The 21,688-nt window shown below is 46.4% G+C and overlaps 2 protein-coding genes across 2 annotated transcripts; one reads left to right on the top strand and one right to left on the bottom strand.

Annotated features, from left to right (window-relative positions):
* Rpl7l1 (ribosomal protein L7 like 1) lies at window positions 1-4,755 on the top strand. The gene is made up of 7 exons (XM_020157094.2): window positions 1-122; window positions 816-924; window positions 1,892-2,052; window positions 2,562-2,699; window positions 3,509-3,618; window positions 3,806-4,020; window positions 4,389-4,755. Exons 1-6 carry the CDS (start codon window positions 16-18, stop codon window positions 4,012-4,014), a joined length of 834 nt encoding a protein of 277 aa, XP_020012683.2. The 5' UTR covers window positions 1-15; the 3' UTR covers window positions 4,015-4,020; window positions 4,389-4,755.
* A 1,893-nt stretch (window positions 4,756-6,648) lies between these two features.
* Window positions 6,649-7,571, bottom strand: Pex39 (peroxisomal biogenesis factor 39). The gene has a single exon (XM_074082164.1). The coding sequence runs from the start codon at window positions 7,184-7,186 to the stop codon at window positions 6,938-6,940; it is 249 nt and encodes an 82-aa protein (XP_073938265.1). The 5' UTR covers window positions 7,187-7,571; the 3' UTR covers window positions 6,649-6,937.
* Window positions 7,572-21,688: the final 14,117 nt, after the last annotated feature.

The following is a 21,688-nucleotide window of genomic DNA, read 5'->3' as shown; positions in this document are numbered from 1 at the left end:
AGAGAAGACGTCTCTATGATCAATGAACAGAGCCGGTCCTTTCTTCCGCTGGCGGTGGTGCGCATGGTGAGCATGGTGCGCATGCGCAGTTTCCACAGCCCTGCAAAGATGGCGGAGGGAGAGTGAGTGTTTGGGTCTTTAACTATCTGAAGGGGGACGCTAAATATCTATTGCCATCCATGGTATTTATGCTTTGGTAGCAAAAAAGAAGCATGCTCGTGGTCTGTAGAAAAATAAAAGGCTCCAGATTACAGAGTGTAGAGACGGAGAGTGAGGAGCCGGGGTCCGCGGAGAGGGCCGCTGTCAAATTTGGGTTACTTGGGGGGGCGAGTATTGACGCTCCCGCTGCGTGGAACCAGACTGAAGTCCCGAGGGTACAGTGGTTGAAGAGGCCAGCGTTGGGTTCGCCCAGCCTAACTGTCAGTATTGACTGTAGGTGATCTGAAGTCTCCCCAACCCCACAAGGTTGTACTGGAACCTCACCGTGGGTGGAATGCAGTATAGCGGAGGAGCACTTGCCTAGAATCCCCCCGCTGCGAGGGTCTATGAAAGGCTGTGGTAGTAAAAGCTCTGGTGACGTACACGACCCCAGGGACCAAGGGGCTCGTGAGTTTTTAAGGCTTGGGGGACGAGTGAATTATTAGGGATCCATTTTGAAGACTCGGGTCAGAAACCATAGGGTTTCAGGAGAATGTCAGTACTGAGGAATTTGAAGACAGCAGTGTTGCCCAAAGTCCAAAATATTGGATTGGTTTGGAAATCCATTGAATGTCTCTTTCCTGAATACTGTCTCTGATCTCAATTTTCTCTATCAGGGAAAGAAAAAAGATCCCATTGGTTCCAGAAAATCTCCTGAAAAAGAGGAAGGCTTATCAAGCCCTCAAAGCCACCCAAGCAAAGCAAGCACTTTTGGAAAAGAAGGAGGTAATGCTGGGGAACCAGGAGGAAGGCGGTAGAACTTGCATTGAGTGATGTTTACCTAGCGCTAGATTTGAATTAGATTTGGTATCGTGGAGCCCCACTGTTTACATATATTAGGTGTATGGATCACTTCTTCATTTAGCAAAGAACCAACATCTGTAAGCAAAATGCTGGAATAGAGTTTTAAGGGAGAAGTGAAGTGGGATCTTCTGAATTCATACTGGGTGATGAGAGACCAAACATGGCAGAAAACGTTTGGGTTTGTATTTGAAAGGTAACCAGCTATTATGGTGCATGCCTGTAATCACAGCACTCAGTAGCCTGAGGCAGGACTGGTTCAAGACCAATCTGGACTACAAGACCCTGTCTGAAAGTATTCAACAATTTTTGCTGTTTACTAAGTGTCTTTGGAAAAGATAAGGAAGTATTTTGGGAACAGGAAAAAAAAATGCTTGTTTTGTACTTTATGGTGTCTAACACAGTGTTAGAGCCAAAAAACACTTATTGGTAAACATTGAGTAAAAGCATGTAAACTGATATTTTATCAGAAACTTCCCCATAATTCTCAAGTTTTGTTCTTTTCTTGTTTTTTTTTTTTGGTACTAGGGCTTGAACTCAGGGCCTTCACCTAGAGTCATTCCACCAGCCCTTTTTAGTGATGGGTTTTTTCAAGATAGGGTCTCTTGAACTATTTTCCCGGGCTGGCTTGGAACTGAGATCCTCCTCATCTCTGCCTCCTGAGTAGCTAGAGTTACAGGCGTGAGCCATCAGTGCCTAACCCAAGTTTTCTTAACTCCATCTTTACTACTTGGGTTTCTGACTTTTCCTTCACAAAAAAGTAAAGTATATTTATTTGTTCCCTTTGCAGAGCATAAGGGAAATCACCTCATTAGTGACTGATGAATTATGTTGTAGAAGTAAAACAGTGTGGGCACAAAGTGTTGATGATAGTCTGTCTCCTCTACTGCAGAGGAAAGGAAAAGAGTTCAGGTTTAAACGGCTGGAATCATTCCTACGTGATTCCTGGCGACAGCAACGCGATAAGGTGCGTGTCAGACGTCTGGAAGTGAAACCTCGTGCTTTGGAAGTGCCTGATAAACATTCCTTGGCCTTTGTTGTGCGCATCCAAAGGTAGAGTACTGGTGTCTTTTCAGATTCCTGGAGGCTGGAGCCTCAGCTTCAGACCCTTTCTAGAGAAATAAGGAGATAGAAAGACCTGGACCATAACAGCAAGTTGTGCTAGGAACTCAGGGTTAAGCACAACAGACAAATAAGTGCTAGAAGAGTAAAGTGCAGGGTGGAGGCAGGGGCTGTTTGAGGATACCCTCTCTAAAACAGAAACTTGAACCTGAGACCCAAAAGACACGATTGGAATTTGTTGGTGTTGACAGACCTTTCCAGTTTTAAATGCAGAATCCTGAAGTGGAGGGCTCAAGGCATCTTCCTAGGAACTAAAACAACTCAGGGACCATCTCTGTGTTCCCATAGCACTCTAGGCATGGCTCCATACCACTGGAAAACGATCTGCTCATGAATTGCATCCCCCTAAACTGAGCTCTTTGAGGCACGTTGTGTGTCTCTGAGTGCTTGCTAGATGCATGGACTGCAGAGTGTCTGACCTCTGTTGCCAATTGTTTCAGGATTGAAGGCGTCAGTTTACTGGTGAAGAGGACCATTGCAAGACTTCGGCTGAAGAAATTGTTTAGTGGTGTCTTTGTCAGAGTCACTCCCGGAAACATGAAAATGCTTCGTGTATTGGAACCTTATGTGACCTGGGGGTGAGTAGGTTTTTCCTTGTTAATTTCCATTAGCTTGTATGTGTGTGGGGGTGCACAAGGTGCTGTTCTCCAAGGCTAGTGTTGCTTTGTTGGATGTTGTGGAGTAGACAGGGAGGATCACTGATGATAATCACAGTTTGAACAGTATAGTAGTGGGGCTTATTCAGCTGTAGGCCAGGGCTTAGTAAGATGAATGAGATGTTGAGAGTTCTGAAGCCGAGCTGGTGGCAGTGCTTGTAGCATTCCTAAAACATTAAAACTCAACATGGGCTGGATGTGTTGCTCCGGCTGTCGAGTGTCTACCTAACAAAAAAAAACCCAGCAAAGGCTTGGGTTTTACTTCCAACTCTTGCACCATCTTGAGTAGACTTAAGTCTGGTCCTGAGGAGTTTTGTTTGTTTTTTCTTACTTATCTAGGAATTAGGAGGTTTTTTGTTTTGGGCTGATAAACACTTATTTCCATAAATTTAAATTTGAAGCTATACAACCAGGTCCACTCAGGGTTTTTGATTCGATTTTAGTTTATCGAGACAAAGTTTCATTAAGCAACCCAGGCTGGCCTTTGGCTCTTGATCCTCCTGCCTCAGTAGCATGAGCCACCACACCTGACTTGTCACTTACTTCAGTCTTTTTGTCCACTTCACTTGTGTGTGTTTCCACAAGTGGTTCACTTCCCAGCTGAACTGTAATTGCAGTTCATTTCCTGGTGGGGAGAGGTGAGTGGAGAACTCTGCACATTCTCCTCAGCCAGGCTGCAGTACTGAGTAGCAAGTGTGATGATGCCTTACGCTTTATTCTTCATCACATAGATTTCCAAATCTGAAGTCTGTCCGAGAACTCATCTTGAAACGTGGACAAGCAAAGGTTAAGAATAAAACCATCCCTCTGACAGACAACACTGTGATTGAAGAGCACCTGGGTGAGTCCTGCAGCTTAACGGTCATTTGGGGCAAAAAGCAAGAGGCTTTGGCTAGCATGATGTGGGATCCAGGGTGTATTTTTCTTGGGATCCCAAGAGCATGCCAAACCCAGCTCTGGCATACGAGAACTTCTCATTTACGCTGGATAAATGTTGAATGAAGGAACTGCACCCTTATGTCTCTTAGGGAAGTTTGGTGTCATTTGCCTGGAAGACCTCATTCATGAAATAGCCTTCCCAGGGAAGCATTTCCAGGAGATCTCCGGATTCTTGCGTCCTTTCCACCTCTCTGTGGCCCGTCACGCTACCAAGAATAGAGTGGGCTTCCTTAAGGAGATGGGCTCATCTGGCTATCGGGGTGAACGCATCAATCAGCTCATCCGCCACCTGAACTAGACCTAGGTGAGGCTGGGTATTTATAAGTCTAATGGGTAGAGACCTGCCTGCTCAGAAGGGCAAACGTCTAATAGGACACGGTGCTCTAGATATCTGAAAATTTCTGTATTGCTGTGGTCATTTAGCTGGAAATGAAGGAGGAATAAATAACATTAAAAACTAACTTCAAGAAGGATTTGAAGATGTAAGTCATCTGTTTTGTTAAAAGAATCTTTTTTTTTTTTTTTCTTAGTGGGACTGGGGTTTGAACTTTGGGTGATTCTTAACTTTTTGAAGTTGCTTTTTTTTTTTTTTTTGCTGCTGTTAGTACTGTTTAGGTGTCAAATTGCTAGAGATTAGTACTGATGTGTTTCTTATTTTTTCTTTCCCATCAGAATATCTGAAAGCACAGTACAAAAGCATATGCTTTTATCTTTTGGAACTGTTATCAAGTATCTTCAGAGAAGATTATTTTCTACCCTCAGAAATTGGAAGGAAGGGGTAGGGGAAAGACAGTAAGTTGTGATCATGGCAAGCTCCTGGTCACAGCCCAGTTCAATGGAAAATTCCAGTCAACACATGTCATTGAGGAACCTGTCCTACTTTGACATCTTCAATTTTGGGTGTTTAATTTTGGTGGATAAATAAGCACATGTACAGTGTCCCCAAGACTGTTGTACAATAGACCAAGCCCAGGGGCATGCCTGAATCTAGGAGTTCAAGGGCCTTGAAAATTTGGAATACAGTTTTGAAATGTACTAAGCAAGCCTCTGTTCTCTGTACTGAGTCCATGTTCCAGCTTCAGTCAGCATTTATGAACTCTCAGGCCTGCCTGTCTCTCTGCTGATGGCATTTGTATCCCAACCTGCAACTGATTTAGTCCTTTTCTCTAGCTCAGAATTTGAGAATGGAAGGACCCCTTTAGCAGGAGAACATGCATATACTCAAAATTGTGCTTGGACCTGTACATCTTACGTGAGAAAGTCTGCTCCTTAGCACTGATCAGCTAAGCCCTGAACTTGCCGGTCTTCTCTGGTTCCATGTCCTGTACAAGACTGAAACTTACCGAACCAATTGTGTATGTCCTGTTGTACCTGAGAAATGCCCACCCATTTTCCCCCCTGAGCTTCAAGAGTTTCTAGGTTTCCCTGATCAGCCCTCTCCTCCAAACCCAGAAGTTCTTGGTTTTGCGTGGGTATGGTTGACATTAGGCTTTTTAGACCCTAGGCATGCATCTCAGCATGTTCTGAACTCCAGAATCGTCCTTTGTCCTGCTGGTAATGGTGTAGTAAACCAGAAGCATGGGCCAGGGTGTTTGTTTCATCAGTGTCCACCTCTAAATGGCCTCCTTCACCCTCTGTTGCTTCAGCTTGCCATCTGAGCAATTGGTGAAGATGTGCCATACCCAGGTCACACTGAAAACATGCTTAACCATTATTCTCCCTGATCCTTTTAGACTAGCTTTGCTGCAGTTTTAGCTCATAGGACCCTTAAAAACAGCCATGGGATTGAGTTAGAGGTGTAACAATGCCTTAAAATGTGCCAGTTATGAGGTAATTAATTAGGTTGGTTTGCTTCCAGAGTTAACCTGCCAGGAATAGATGTTATAGATCTTATTCTGCTATATTGTAGAGCATTGTGAAATCATTACATAAAAATGATGTATTGCAAAGTCATGGAAAAATATTGGTAGCTACGAAAGCTTGGGGTTTATATTGAAGATCTCTTACTAAATACGGGAGCAGGGCTGGGGCTGTAGCTCAGTGGTAAGAGTGTGTGCAGTTCTGAGTTCAGTCTCCAGTATCGCTCAAAAAATAAATAGGGGAAAATTGTTGCCACTCTTGATCTGTAAAGTGGAGCTGTTACTTTCTAGCCTGTCCGCCTTACATGGTTAAGACAAAATAAGTTTTTAACCTCCAATTTTTATAAATAAATTATTAAAAGTTTGTTTTTCCATATAATGTACGACACACCCTAAACAAGAGGGACTGTCCTTATTTACATATACTCAGTAGACTAGGATGTGCTAATGCAGATTTTTTCATGACAACATACACACCAGGTGTCATCTAGATTTTGTAGCGAGAACGAATTAATTTTAGGAAAAAAGTAGGTGCAGTGAACTGCATGGCCCGTTTGGAAACTGATTTCAGATGGTTATAGGAGCGTCTGCAGCCCCTTGCCTGACCCAGCTGATGCGAAAAGCCAGTTTCTAGGGTTTTGTTGCTGGTTAACTTTTGCTTTGAATGCTTTGGGATTTCATTTAAGTCATTTTTTTTTGTGGCACTAGGATTTGAACTCAGGGCCTCATGCTTGCAAGGCAGGTGCTGTACCACTTGAGCCACTCTGCCAGCCTCTTTTTCACAAGACTATCTAGTGAACTATTTGCAAGGGCTGGTCTCGAACCGCAATCCTCCCGATCTCAGCCCCTCAAGTAGCTAGGATTACAGGCCTGAGCCACCAGCGCCCAGCTTCAAAGTCGTATCTTAACTACCTATCCTGTCCACAATGAAAGTGACATTTGGATTCCAGGTTCGCTTTTCCATTATCAGAATAAACTGACCCATAATCCCGTAATTCCTCATAATCCCACAGTGGATCAGACCCCATTAGTGTGTGGCTTGTGTAGTATTTGGAAATGAAAACAGGTGCATCACGAGTAGTAAAAGGCTTTCAGTTGCACACAGGAGCTGGGACAGACTGGGTTTTTTTTCTTGAGATCAAGGAACACCAGTCCTGCACCCACCACCCCAGTGGAGCTCCCAGGAGGACTGGGTCCAATTAATAGGTCAGGGCAGTGCACACAGATGGGTGACAGTGGCCAGTATTCAGGGTCGCGAGTTCATGCAGGACAGTCACCCCCTCCAGGTCTCAGCTGCAAAAGACCTCGCGTCTCGGGAACCGACTGTGTTCCGCCGAGCTGGGCTTCTCCGGGGCCGTTCCTCTACCCAAGGGTCGCCGGGGCCCGGGGCGCCTCAGCCGAGCCCGCGGCCTCCCAGGGCTTGGGCCTCCGCGGGAGCAGGGACGCCGTGGGTTCGCCATGGGTCGCCGTGATGGGGAGTTTCTCCAGGCCCGGGAGTTCCTGGCCCTGCTGCACCAGCTGCACGAGCTGCGCCAGGGTCACCGAGGCTGGGGCTGACTCGGCGGGAGCAGGCGTTCCGCCGGAGCTGCTCTGCGCGCGGGGCTGAGCCATGTCGGGCCGCAAAGCCTGGCGGGAACACCCGGAAACCAGCTCTTCCGCGGGGTGGGTGCAACCATCATGGGAGAAGATGGAGGGGAGGTTGCGGGCCGTACCAAGCAGCCCGGGCCGGGGTAGTTGCCCGCTCGCGCAGAAGCTCTTCACGCGCAGTTTTCCCCAATTGTGGGCCCTCAACGTGAAATTTGTTTCAAAGGAAAAAAGAATGTGAGCCCTAAAAATTGAAGGCTTGCACAGAATAGAAGGTGCACGTGGACGCGCTGCTGCAGAAGGGTACGTTTGCAATCATTCACGCTTAGGCACCGCGCACATACCTGCGTTCACGCACACGTAGACGTGCGCACGTACAGGCCTCGCAAAGACGCGTGGCCTGGGGATGAGTCTACCAGCTCCACCGTCCTCCTCCCATCTCCTGCACCCCCCTTCTTCCCGCCCCCTATTGCTGATGCTCCCAAAGGGAATGAGGAAAGGCGGTCTGGCTACATGGAAAAGCCAATGGCAATAGTTTTAAGGTTTTATTTTGATTTTTTTTTTTTAAGATGGTCTTACTATGTATCCCAGGCTGCACTCGCGATCATCCTCCTCCTGTCTCCCCAGGACTGGCATCAAAGGCACAAGCTACCACCCTGAGGTTTACGTTTCGTTTGTTGTTGATGTTGTTTGGGGCTCTAACCCAGGGATTCTCCCATTCATGTGCTGTACAACTGAGCTACACCCCTAACTCTAATTTTTTAGGTTTTTAAAGTTACCAAAGCTAGCCTGAGCTGCCCCGGCCCCTTGGGTCTATCTCCAAAAAAGGTTGGTGATGACATCACCAAGGCAACCAGTTACTGAAAGGGTTTGAGGATTATGGTAAAATTGGCCTTTCAGAACACACATGCCCAGATCGAGGTAGTGTGTTCTGGCCTCTTCCCTGGTCATCAAAGCCTTCAAGGAACCACCAAGAGACAGAAAGAAACAGAAGACATTAAATACCATGGAAATACCACCTTTGATAAGATTGTCAACATAGCCGGACAGATCTTTAGCCAGAGAACTTTCTGAAACCATTAAAAAGATCTTGAGCACTACACAGTCTGTGGGCTGCAATGTCAATGGCCATCACCCTTATGACATCATAGATGACAACAACAATGGACATGCCCAGCTAGTTAAGAAGTACAAAAGAACTATTTCAGTAAAAGATCATCTGGACTTCTACTTGAGAGAGCTGGTTCATGGTAGGTTGGTCAGTGGGGCCATGGTGGCAGAACCTGTGAAATATGCTGGGTGACAAACTGGTGGGTAAGAAATTCTGCACTGTATGGAACAGGCTCTGAAAAGACGTGGGAAGGAAAGGTGCTTTTTGTAGACATTTAAACATTCTGGACCAGAAAGAAAACTCAGCAGTTCAGCATGGACACATGGGAAAGCAGCTCTCCAACCCAGACCTGTTTGATTTGTGGATGGGTTGGGGGCCCAAGAACCAAAGGGTCTTTGCACAACCAGGCCTCAGAACCACTGACCAAAGAAACATGACAATTAAAAATACCCTGAACTTAATCTTGGAGAAATATACACACCAAAGTGAGAAATACTCTACAAAATGATTCACCTGAGCACTTGATAAATGTCATGATCATAAAAGACAAAAAAGAGAGTTGGCGGCCAATGGCTCACACCTGTACTCCTAGCAACTCAGGAGGTGGAGATCAGGATGATCACAGTTCAAAGCCAGCCGGGGCAAATAGCTCATGAGACCCTATCTCAAAAAATAACCAATACAAAAAAGGGCTGATGGAGTGACTCAAGGTATAGGCTCTGAGTTCAAGCCCCAGTACTGCAGGAAAAAAAAAAAGAGAAAAGGCTGAGAAGCTATTCTGGCTATCCCAAATTAGAGGAGACAGAATAAGTTCATTGCATGATCCCAGACTGGACCCAAGATCGGGTGAAAGGGGCTTTGAAGAGCATTGCACCCTGTGGGGAATTTAAATAAGCACAGCATATTAGATGATTGTATTGTATCAGTGTTAAACTTGTCAAGTGCAATCACTGTGATGTGGCTATGTGGAAGAATGGCCTTGCTTCTGGAAGATGTGTTCTAAAGTACTTGGGGGTGAAGTGTCATGATGAGAGAAAGCCAATGTGACAAAACTGATGAATCTAGATGAAAGTTTTAAGGTTTGTCAAAATAAAATTTAGAGTTGGGAAGCAGTGAGAGCTTGAGAAGCCAGTCTGGAGGAACCTGGCAACTCTGAATGTTGTAGAGTAAGGAATTTGATTGGCCCTTGTCTTTGGTGCCTAAGAGCGAGACTAAACCCTTGAAATTTCTCAAATATTAGGAATGATTTTTCTGGTAGACTATGCTAAGGAGGTGACTCATAACAGGTGGCCCCTAACTAGTTTCAGTCTAGAAGTTAGCTGGGCCAGAAAGGCCATGTGATTAAAGGCCGAAACTTTGAGCCATGTGAGGCCAGGGAGAGGAAATGGAACTCAGTCTCTACCAATGAGGTGGTCCACTGTGTCTGTGTGATGGAATCCTGATCAAAATTCTGGTCACAGAACTCAGTGGAGCTTCCTGATTGGTGAGCATGTCAGGTGTTAGGAGGGTGACAACCTGATTCCCTGGAGAGAAACTATTACAGCTCTGCATTCAAGAGTCTTCCAGACTTCACTCTCTGTGACATTTGGCTGGACATGCCAATTTATGTCCTCTGTAAATAAAAGAGTAATCATAAGAATAGCACTTTCCTGAATTCTAGTAAATGCTTCTTTCTTCTCCCTCCTTCCTCCTTCCCTTCCTCTTCTCTCCTCCTTCTCTCCTTCTCTCCCTCCCTCTCCCTTCTCTCTCCCTCCCTCTCTGCCTTCTGTATGTTGCTAGGACTCAAATCCAGGGCTTAGCTATCATTCTACCACTGAGCCACACCCCCCAGCCCCTAGTGAATTTTTTAATCTGAAGAAAATTGTACAGCCCCTGAATTTGTAGCCAGTCAGTTGAAAGTGTGGATGGTCCAGGGACCCCTAAACTTACCAGCTGACTTCTGTAGAAACAAGCTTGTTGGGGACTAGTCCATTTAACTTGTGGGGTGTACACACACACTCTGGATGATGAGTGCCAGAAATTAATTGCAGCACACAAGTGGCCATTTAAAAGAACTGAGTGAACAACCCATCCTCTCTATGACCCAGGTCAGTCACCTGGGCAGTAGCTTACAGTTTTTTATGTTTTTGTTTTCATTGTTTTTTAAGAGTTCTCAGACATGACCTCACTCTGTAGTCTAGGCTGGCCTTGAATTTACAATCCTCCTCCTCTGCCTCCTGAATGCTGGGATTAAAAGTTTGTATCACCACACCTGGCTTCTCCTACAGTTCTTGCCTAAGAATTCAATTCCCTCCTCACTCACAGGTTCACTTTCTTTGTCCCTGATTCTACTGTCAACATCCTCGATGGGGGACACTAGTTTTCTGCTTTATAATTGTGTTTTTTTTTTTTTCCTACCAGCCAAGTGCAGGATGAAAGCACCTCTGAGGTCAAAACCAACTTTGGGGGCTGGAAGCATGGCTCAAGTGGTAGAACACCTGCCTATAGCAAGTGTGAAGCCCTGAGTTCAAACCCCAGTTACTGCCAAAAAACAAAAACAAAGAAAGCCAACCTTGGGTGACCTGCCAGGCATAGGAAATATGCTCAGAAATAGGAATTGCCAGGTACTGGTGGCTCACACCTGTAATCTCAGCTACTTGGCAGGCAGAGATCAGGTTTGAGGCCAACCCCAGACAAATAGTTTAGGAGGCCCCATCTCCAAAATAACAAGAGCAAAATGGGCTGGAGGAGTGGTTCAAGCAGCAGAGCGCTGCTTTGCAAACATGAAGCCCTGAGTTCAAACCCCAGTGCCACAAAAAAGGAAGGAAGGAATAGCTATGTGCTTGAGAAGTAGGGGGAGGTCACCATAGTGACATCATTCTTTTCCCATACACTTTTAGGTTGTCCCCAGCACAACTCAATATATGTGCAGGACAAGGCAAGGAATTGGGAGATTGCAAGGGTGAATCCCAAACTCCACTGAGTCCAGCCCTGTGAAGGAATGGGAGGGCAAGAGTTGGAAGTTAGGCCTTCTGGCTTCTAGCCCAGTGCTGTCCCCTGTACTGGCCGCCTCCCTGGATGAGGTCCCTGCCTTGTGTGCAGCCATTGCTGTGCATGGTAAAGACAAGGAGGCAAAAAAGGGAAAACTGAGTAACCCTATCCACCCAGGTGGATCTAGAGCCTCTTCTTGAAAGAGCCAGGACTCTAGAGGCCAAGGGTTTTTTTCAGCAGGGGACAGCAAGGCCAAGTAGCAACCTCACTCCAGAGATAGTCTCCAAATACCCTTAAGCTTGTCATTAAATGTCTTTTGTCCACGATTTAATTGTTTTTGTTTTGTTTTGAGGTTTTTTTCCCCATTATTCTTTGTGTTTTATGTGTTTGTTTTTACATTTTTATTAGCATATATTAGTTGTACAAGTGGTAAATCTAATTAAGATTCTGGAGTTTGAACTCAGAGATTCATGCTTGCTAGGCAGGCACTCTACAGCTTGAACCACACCTACAGGCCTTTTTTTTTTTTTAAACAAAATTTCTATCCTAGCAAGAAATGTTCTTCCTATTATTTTTTGAAACCCAATTCATCTTTCAATGACTTCTCAGTGAGCCCACCGTTTCCATTGTTGGACTCAGAATCGACTTTTCCTCTGCTCCCATAATTCCTTGTTCATGTCACTATGCTTATGTGCTTAGATTAGACTATGAGTCTTACTCATCTGCTATCTGCCTGTGCCACCATGAGACCACCAGAGACCTAGTGGTGGCTGTCCGCGCTGGCTTGGATGTGTCCCCAAAGTCCTTATGTTGGAGACTTAATCCCCAATACAACAGTGTTGAGGGGAGGGGTCTTTAAGAGATGAACAGGCCCGCCCTTCTGAATGGATCTATGTTGTTTTGAGAGAGTAGGTTCATGATGCAAGCATAGGTTTATCTATTTATTTTTTAAACCAAACCCAAGAAGTGGGTTTATTATAAAAGTGAGTTTGGTCTCTCTTGGACACTCTCTTGCTTCATGTGATATCTTCTACCATGTTGTGAGGCAGCCAGAGGCTCTCACCAGATACTAGCCCCTCGATCTTAGACTTCCCAACCTCCAGAATTGTGAGAAATAATTTCTTTTCTTTCCAAATTACCCAGTCTCTGATATTCTGTTATAGCAGCCCAAAACAGACATTGAGTGATTGAACCTAGTCTTAGAACTCAAGGAGTCAAGACTGAATTCAACTCCATGCAAGCATCACTGGAGAGCATTTGGCTGTGCAGTGCCAAGTGTTGCTATACACATCCCCAGCCTCAAGGGGCTCAGAGCCTCCCCAGGGAAAAGTCAAAAAAGTAAGTCACTGTGGTGATTACGATCTACGTACAGCATATAATTTTTACACAAATAATACAGTGTGCTATCTGATGTGGTAACTGTTACCTACCAAGTGAAATAAGGAATCCTCACATTATACTGGTTTTTAAGTGTATTTGATCTTCACACATAGCTGCTCTTGTGGTCACCTCCTGAGCCTGTAGGGCTGGCCAGAACCTGAGTCTGGAGCCCACCTCAGCACTCACAGCTGTGAGAGTTTGGAACCAGTTTTTTGGTTTATCTCTGCTTCAGATTTCCTATCTGTAAAAGGAGGGTACTGATAGTGCCTGCCTCCCGGGACATTCCCACTGATTAAAGGGATAATGGGTGATACTCACCAAAGGCAGTTATTAAGATTCTTCTCTGATAGATGGTTGTACTGATCTCTTCCTTGGTCCCTCCAGGCGTTCTCTCTAACACCCGTCCACCCAGCTTCCTGGACATCACCACCCTCAGATACCTTCAGTAGGTTCCCTTGCCCTCTGGCTTTGGGGTCTAGCCAATGAGTGGAGGAGGGTAGTAGAGGGAAGGAAGAGAAGGACGTCAGAGTATTTCTATCTCAGTTTCCCTCCCTGCAGTATCAGCACTGGCAGCAGGGCCCTGCCACACATCTCTTTGGTTTGGAGGTCCTGACATTGCTCCCTCTTGTCACTCCAGGCTTGTTTCTAGTCCTGGTACTATACCTCTGTGAATAGACCCTTTACTAAACTCTTCTCAAATTATCCAGTGTCAGTGTGTCACCTGGTTCCTGCCATCCTTGCTGATACGGGATTTGGCTCCAGGAGCAGCTCCAAACAGGGTAATGGGGTTGCACCAGCCAGGCCCAAGGAGAGGAGCCTCCCTGAGAAGGGGAAATGGCACGCAGGTGGTCCATGGCGTGTGGTTGGAGACAGCACTACCCAGATTGTCCCTGGGGTAGTGCAGGGGATGCTGCATGGGAAGGGGAGGAGCTGAGAGGTAAAGTGACTGCCTCTGGATTATAGCACAGACACCAGGCTCCTGATGGCCACAGGGAACACGTGCAAGGGAAGGAGAGCTGAAAGTCATTGATGTCTGACAGGGAACCAGAGCCACCAGAACATTTCAATGGCAGCTCAGAAGAATCCTTTCTTCTTCCTTCTTCTTTTCTTCTTCTTTTCTTTCTCCACCAAGGAGTTATTTATCTTCAACAGACAGGTGGCTGATAGACTGGCCCCGGAATGCCATTGAAAGAGTCACCAGGTTTCAGTACTAATTAAATGCTCAACCCACTCTTTTTTTTTTTATTTTATTTTTTTTTTTTGAGACGGGGTCTTCACTATGTAGCCTAGGCTGGCCTCAAACTCAAAAATCTTCCTGCCTCTGCCTCCCAAGTGCTGTGATTACTGACATGTCCCACCATACCTGACCTCCCAGGTCTCTTATGGTAAGGTAAGAGAGCAGGAACCCTGAATGGGACAGAGACGTTTGCAAGTCATGCCCAGGGCAGAGAACTTTGAACTCCCAAATTCTTTTTTTTGGCAGTACTGGAGTTTGAACTCAGGGTCTCGAACTTACTAGGCAGGCACTCTACCACTTGAGTTACTCCACCAGCCCTTCTCTGTGTTGAGTTTTTTCGAGATAATGTTTCTTGAACTATTTCCCCAGGCCAGCTTCAAACCTCGATCCTCCTGATTTCTGCCTCTTGAGTAGCTAGGATTACAGGTGTGAGTCACTGGCACCTGGCTCCAAATTCTCTTCTTTAGAGAGGTAACCCCCTCTCATATCGCCCCCTTTTCCCAGGACCTCCGTCTCAGAACCCTCCCTGTCCCTGACCCTCCTAACTTAGATTCCAGCAGAGCCTGCTTGGAGAGGTACAGGCCTATGCTGAAAGGAGAGGTAGGGGCCTTGCCAATCTGCCCGGGCAGGGGTTGTGTGGACATGTACAGTTCTAAGGGAACTAGGTCCTTGGAATGTAAGGTTCAGTTGGGCCAAACTCATTGCCATGGACACTTATCCAAGATTTGGGATTTAATGTGTTGGCTCCAGCTCCTGGAGGGGCATTAATAGTCTGTAGGTTGGTTAATTAAAGCCTGGATTTAACGGTAGCTTACAGTTAATAAGCTTTAAATGCCAGCACTCCCTGGCATACTACAGAAGGAATATCAGAAATCTCTGCAAGATGGGAATGCTGGATTGAAGTTATTATTAGCCACCTCCCACCCACAGATTTTCAGGGGGTGCAGAAAACAGTCCATTAAGTGTTTACTGAAACATGAAGAATGCACTGGTGGCCTCTACCTGGCACTGCTTAGGGAGGTGGCTGCCACATCTTGTCCTCGGCATCATGGCTGTTCTCAGACCTCTGCTGAAGCCCAGGATTGTCAAAAAGAGGACCAAGAAGTTCTGGCACCAATCAGACCCATATGCCAAAATTAAATGTAATTGGCAGCAGAGTGCAGAGATGATTCAAGGGCCAGGTCTTCATACTCAATCAACACTGGTGATGGGAGCAAGGAGAAAACAAAGCCCATGCTGCCCAGTGGCTTCTGGAAATTCCGAGTCCACAACTTCAATAAATTGGAAGTGCATCTAGTGGAGGACAAATTTTACTGTGCTGAGATCCCTCACAATGTCCCTGCAAAGAATTGCAAAACTGCCAGTAGAAAGAGCAGCCCAGCTGGGCATCAGAGTCACTGATCCCAGTGCCAGGGTGCACAGGAGAGAAAATGAATAGATAGCTCCTATGCACATTTTATCTGTGATAAATAAACCCACAAAACTGCCAAAAAAAATAGAAATGTGTTGATGAGGACCACCAGCATCCTTGCCTTTCTCTGATGACTAGAGTCACTGCATGAATCAGTGGAACTCAGTTTCCTGATTTCACCAAGAATCATGGTATCCTGGTGGCCCCTGACCCAGAAGCAGCTGCTGGATAGAATGGTGGACTGGCCTCACGAGGGCACAGCTGGGAAACCACCTTGCAAGGTGGGGGGGGTACCCTACAGGATGCAGAGTATTTTCAAAATCATAACCAAAATCAAACCCAATACCAAGGGTATTGGGTCGCAGGGGTGGCAACACATTCCCACTGTTACACCTAAAGTTTAAAACCAAGCTAGGCACTGGTGCCTCATGCATGTAACCCCAGCTACTTGGGAGGCTGAAATCGGAAGGATCACTGTTCAAGGCCAGCCTGGGAGACCCCATCTCCAAAATAACCAGAGAAAAATGGACTGGAAGTGTAGCTCGTGTGGTAGAGTACCTGCTTTGCAAGTGTAAAGCCCTGAGTTCAAACACCAGTCCCACCAAAGAAAGAAAGGAAGGAAAGGAAGGGGAAGGGGAGGGGGAGGGAAGGGAAGGGAAAAAGAAAGAGAGAGTCTGCCCACTCCATAACCTTGGATTAGGTGGTTTGGAGGTTCCAATAACTTCCAAGGGAGAAGCAAGCACTTCCACCATGGAACAACAGTAGTGGTGATGACTGGAAGCCGAGATGGCCCCCAGCCATTTGAGTTTCTCATGCTAGTGAACCAACAGGAGGAGAAAGTGGTCTAATGTCTGAGTTGCTTAGTCCCACCTACCAGAGGAAGTTAGGTTGCTGCTGCAGAAAGGAGGCAGGGATAAGATGTGGAACCTGAGGAAGCACTGAGGTGCCGCTTAAAGCCATCACCCTTTGCTCAGTTGTCCTGGTCAACAGAAAACTTCAAGTGGTTGACAGCTTGAGTGGCAGAGCACTTGCCTAGCATGCTCTGGGTTTGATCCCCAGCACCACAAAAGAGGAAGGGAGAAAGGGAGGAAAGGAGGGAGGGAGGGAGAGAGGGAGGGAGGGAGGGAGGGAGGAAGGGAGTTTCACAACTCAACCAAGTCAAGGACACAGGCCCTACAGGTGTTCTGAGTCACCCATCAGGCACAGAAATCTGTCCAGGCAAAGTGCTGGTAGAGGTAAAGAGAACTTGTCACTATCAGCGCAAGCAGGCAGCTGTGATTAGAAACCCCCATTTTCCTGTCAACTTCTGTGAAGTCATTGGTAGTACCCGACATTTTAGACTTCAGTGAGAATATGACCAAACTGATACTACCTCCCGACGATAGGGTAGCTGATGGGACACTGTGTGTCCCCTGTGCAGAGGACATGGGTTTTCATCTGGACAAAGGTCCAACCTCTGAACCCCTTCCCACAGACCCTGGCCCCCACAGCTCCCACAGGAGCTGTGCCCAAGGGCTCCCTCATGCTCCTGTTGAGTTCCATTAATGGGATCAATGGGAAGATGGTGAAGTGAGGGAATTTATTCTCCAGCTTCTCCTCACTGTGGGTCACCACTATAACTATTGTCTGAAGGTCATGGGTACTGTCAGGCACCCTCTCCAGCCCTCTCTGGCTCTGGGTTCCTGTGACTGCTCCCTCCCTCCCCTCCTCCAGCCTCTGTGCTGACACCCACCATTACTTGCAGCCCTTGTGGCTTCTCTCTGTCCTGTGCACACTTTCTAAAGACTCCCTTTGTTAAACTCTCTTCACATCATCCATCTGTTTTCCCACTAGGCCTCTGGGGCATACAGAACATGTTTTAGGATATTTTTGGCAGTGAGCAATAGAAACTCCAAAATGAGAGTAGCTGACACAAGATAAAAGCTTTCATCATTCCCCTCCCTTGGAGACAGAGTCTAGAACTCAAGATCCTCCTGCGTCAGCCTCCCAAATGCTGAGAATACAGGTCTGCGTCACTCTACCTGGCTCTAAAACTTTACATCTTACATAAACTAAATTTGGTATTAAGCAGTCCAGTATGGTGGCTCCATGAACATCAGATCCCCTGCATATCTAGTCCTACGTCGATGAGGAGGCTATGTTCTGATAAATGCATGGTTAGGGGCTTGCGTGGTTGTATGCACAGTAAGGATGGTCTAGCCTGCTATTCACGTAAGCTACATGACATAGCCTGTTACTGCCCTGCCACAAGGCTCGATCCACGCTGCCAGGTTGCTCCTGCTGGATTTGCTTGGGCAAGTAATTTTCCTCCACAATCAGCTTAGGTAGAGTTTCCAGAAATTCTTCAGCTGCCTTCACATCAGCACTCACCCGCTCACCCCTCACTTTCACATGATGCAATGAATAACGATTCTTGAACTGTAAACCTAGACAGTGGGAGGGTGTAACCCTATAGCTAGCAATGAACTCAAAATCATAGTTGGTTGCAGCCTTTTCTTGACATCAAAAGGAAACTTTCTGCTTTGGCCATGATTGGTGGGGTATGGAGAGGGACACTGTGCCTCTGTCTTCAAGCAAGGTCGTTAACGAGTTTCCCAGCCTGATGTCAGTGCTTCCCTATTTATCTCCAGAAGCAGATGCTTTAAAAGCTCCTGTCATTTTGCTCTTGTTCTTGGAGAGAATGGAACATGCCTGACTGCAGAGGAGTCACCATCATAATCTTTAATCACTTTCATGTGGGGAAAGTGGGAGGCTTCACTGTGAAGCCCAGGCTGGCCTCAGGTTCAAGACTCTCCTGTTCGGTTTCCTGAGTGCTGGAATTATGGGATATGGTGCCGACCACTTCAAGCATCATTTTCTTTTTCTTTCCTTTCTTTTCTTTTTTTCTTTTGGCAGTACTGGGGTTTGAACTCTGGGTCTCGCATTTGCTAGGCAGGTGCTCACCCATTGACTTGCACTCCTAACCCTTTTTGCTTTAGGTGATTTTCCAGATTGGGCCTCCCTAACTTTTTGCCTGGACTACGTTCGAACGGTGATCCTCCCAGTCTCGGTGTCCCAAGTACTTGGGATTACAGATGTGAGCCACCATGCCCGGCTCAAGTTGCATGTTCAAAATCATTTTTCTTCACCTCTGACTCCTCTAGAATAATGATCCCTCTCCCCAGGGCCTGCCCCTCTGTTGCTGTCCATCTGTCCATCTGTCTATCTGTCTCTCTGACAGGAACACATGTGCTCACTTACTCCCAGTTTCCTTCCTGTCTGTCCTCCCCCTTGGCTGCTGAGAGTATCTCTTATTATCTCCAACCCCAATTCCTGGCATAAAACAGAGACCAATGAATGGCTTAGAGTGAAAAAAATTAAGGGATACTCTAAGGCTTGCACAGCAATTCGTTGTGTGGACCCTGTGGCTTAGCTGTTTCCTTACCCTTGAACATTTCAGTGATTGTGATTGTTATTTTTTTCATTGTAATAAGTAAATCACAATCTTTATTCAGTACTGGGACCAAGCCCAGGGCCTCCTAAGTAAGTGCTGTGCGACATCCCAGCCCAACCCCCAACATTGTAGGATTTTCTTCTTTTTTTTTTTTTGGTGGGAACTCAGAGCTTTGCATTTGCAAAGCAGGTGCTCTACTGCTTGAGCCACACCTCCAGCCCATTTTGCTCTTGCTATTTTGGAGATGGGGCCTCAAAAACTATTTCCCTGGGTTGGCCTTGAACCATAATCTTTCTGCTCTCAGCCTCCCAAGTAGCTAGGATTGCAGGCATGAGCCACCGGTGTCCAGCAGGATTTTCATTTGATAAAAGGAATAGGTGCCTCCAGTATACACTTGCTGGCCCCCTACTTGCACCATCCTAATTGGATATGTCAGATAGATTTACAATTGGCAATTATTTAATTTGATAATAATATCAGTAATCTTGTCTAGTACACACTACTTCTGCAAGTGGCAGGTTCAATGCCAAGTGGGGAGCTGAGAGTCCTGGGCTCAGGGTACCCTCACCCACCCTGGGCACGGCTCTTCATGGGCAGCAGGACTGTGGGGCAGAGGATGATGCTGGACTCCTGGAAGGAGGGAAGGGATGTGAGGAGCAGGCAAGGAGCCAGAGGCAGTAGCTGGGAGGGAGGAAGGGAGTGGAAGGGTCACTGGCAGGGGGAGGTGGCTAAGAGGACAGAGGTGGCTTCCTGTCTCTGGGAAGGTCCTGACACCTGAAGGAGAGCAGAGGCTTTCTCTGTCTGTAATGTGGTAACAGAGCCCGAGCCAGAACCTTCCCAGGCGACAGGATGAGAGTCGTTAGGGGACACCTGCCTCTCCCTAGGCGCTCCCCCCACAGTGGGAGCCACTGCCACCCCGCACCTGGGCACCTGGGCATGGGAACACATGGAGCCCATGGCCTCCAGGCCACTCCGGGAGTGGGGCCAACGCAGCCCTGGCCATAGGGGTCCCTGGGCTGGACAGGTTATTAAAATAACCATCCCTACTTAAACCGGGTGAGGCTGGCACAAGAAGAAAGAAGCTGAGGAGCCAGGAAGAAATAAATCTGCCTCTATAAAAGACATTGACCTGTAATAAGTAATGTTTCAAAAATAATGGGGCCAGGAAGTATTATTCATCAAATAACCCCAGGATAATTGATTGGCTCTTTGACAGAAATATGTGCTTGAGATGCATAGCTTCTACCATACTGTAAAATTAATTGCTAGTAGGTGAGATTAAACATGCAAACAAGCACAAAAAGACAATGAAATGAGAACGTAGCGATTCCGGAGGAAGAGGAGACTTGTTAGACTTAAAAGGAATGAGCAAATCCCAAAGTGGATTGTCAGTTCCTACAAACCAAAACACTATAGGTCTGAAAAGAGTGAAAGCACTCAATGATTGGGAAATGGATCCAGAAAATGCAATGTACTAAAGAATACTGCATGTTTAATAAGTGAAAATTTTAACAAAATTAGTAAGACACTAAGACTCCAGGAAAACACAAGACAATTCAGGGCAGGAAGCAACTAAATGGGAAAATATTACAGACAGGGAAATGAGGGGTTTTGTTTTTGTTTTTCTTTTTGTTTTCGAGGTACTGGGGATTGAACCCAGGGCCTTGTGTATGCAGGATCTCAGCCTCCAAAACAGCCAGGATTACAGGCATGAACCACTGGTGTCTGGCTCCATTTTAATTTTTAACTGATTAATTTTTGTGGGAAGGCTGCTGGGGATGGAACCCAGGGCCCATGCATTACTAGGCAAATGCTCTGCCTCTGAGCTGCATCCCTCAGATGTAGCTTTCTTTTTCTTTTTCTTTCTTTTTTTTTTGGCGGTACTGGGGTTTGAACTCAGAGCCTCATGCTTACTAGGCAGACGCTCTACTGCTGGAGCCACTTGGCCAGTCCAGTTTTGTTTTCAGTTTTTTTCAAGATAGGGTCTCGAGAACTCTTTGCCCAGGCTGGTTTCGAGCCTCAATCTTCCTGATCTTTGTCTCCAGAGTAGATAGGATTACAGGCATGAGCCACTGGCACCAGCTGGAATGTTTTTCTTTTTCTCTTTGGAATTTTTTTCTTAAAGGAATGCCAAATGCTGGCAGGAATCAGGCCAGCTTGTCCATCTCTGTTGTAGAACATGATGTAACAGATGTGTACAAAGAGCCTTAAAACCCCAAGCCTTCCATGCTCTCCATCACCAATGACTGGGGCGATGCAAATCAAAACCACGATTAGATACCACTTCACACCCAAAAAAAAATCCAGAAAAGCAAGCCAGCCCTGCAAAAATTTTGTAAATATAAACACATTTCTGCTAGGTGCCAGTGACTCAACCCAATAATCCTAGCTACTTGGGAGGCAGAGATCAGGAGGATAGCAGTACAAGGCCTGCCCGAGCAAATAGTTCATGAGACCCTAACTCCAAAATAACCAGAGCAAAATGCACTGGAGGTGTGATGCAAGGGGCAGACTACCTGCTTTGCAAGTGCAAAGTCCTGGGTTCAAACCCAGACCATTAAAAAAAAAATTTGTGAGTGGGGCCTGTGGCTCAAGTAGTAGAGTGCTTGCCTGGCATGCACGAGGCCCTGGGTTCAATCCCCAGCACTGCAAAAAAATAAAAATAAAATAAAAGAATGGGGACGTGGCTCAAGTGGTAGAGAGCCTGCCTAGCAAGTGCAAGCCCTAAGTTCAAACACCAGTATTGCAAATAAAATAAATAAGAATAATAAAAAATAAATTTAAAAGGGGATTGTAACCACATAGCAGGAAGTTTCCTGGGCCACAGCCATCTGGAAACAATTCAAACCTTGGCTCTGCCACCTGTCAGCTGTGTGACCCTGGACAGGTCACTCAATCTCTCTGAGCCTCCATTGCCTCCCCTGTGAAACGGCACTCACACGGTGGTGCTGTATGTGCAGGCCCTGACTTATGGATGGCATTTGCCA

Source organism: Castor canadensis, chromosome 8, assembly GCF_047511655.1.
Source record: "Castor canadensis chromosome 8, mCasCan1.hap1v2, whole genome shotgun sequence".
NCBI classification, from domain to species: Eukaryota; Metazoa; Chordata; class Mammalia; order Rodentia; family Castoridae; genus Castor; species Castor canadensis.
Note: the sequence above shows the minus strand (reverse complement) of the source record. Positions and strands in the feature narration are given on the sequence as shown.

Excerpts from the sequence above, each read along its gene's own strand:
- Rpl7l1 (XM_020157094.2), top strand. The coding sequence starts at position 16 with ATGATCAATGAACAGAGCCGGTCCTTTCTTCCGCTGGCGGTGGTGCGC. Across the intron at positions 123-815 it reads GCAAAGATGGCGGAGGGAGA|GGAAAGAAAAAAGATCCCAT; the intron begins GTGAGTGTTTGG and ends TTTCTCTATCAG. Across the intron at positions 925-1,891 it reads CACTTTTGGAAAAGAAGGAG|AGGAAAGGAAAAGAGTTCAG; the intron begins GTAATGCTGGGG and ends CCTCTACTGCAG.
- Pex39 (XM_074082164.1), bottom strand. The coding sequence starts at position 7,186 with ATGGCTCAGCCCCGCGCGCAGAGCAGCTCCGGCGGAACGCCTGCTCCC.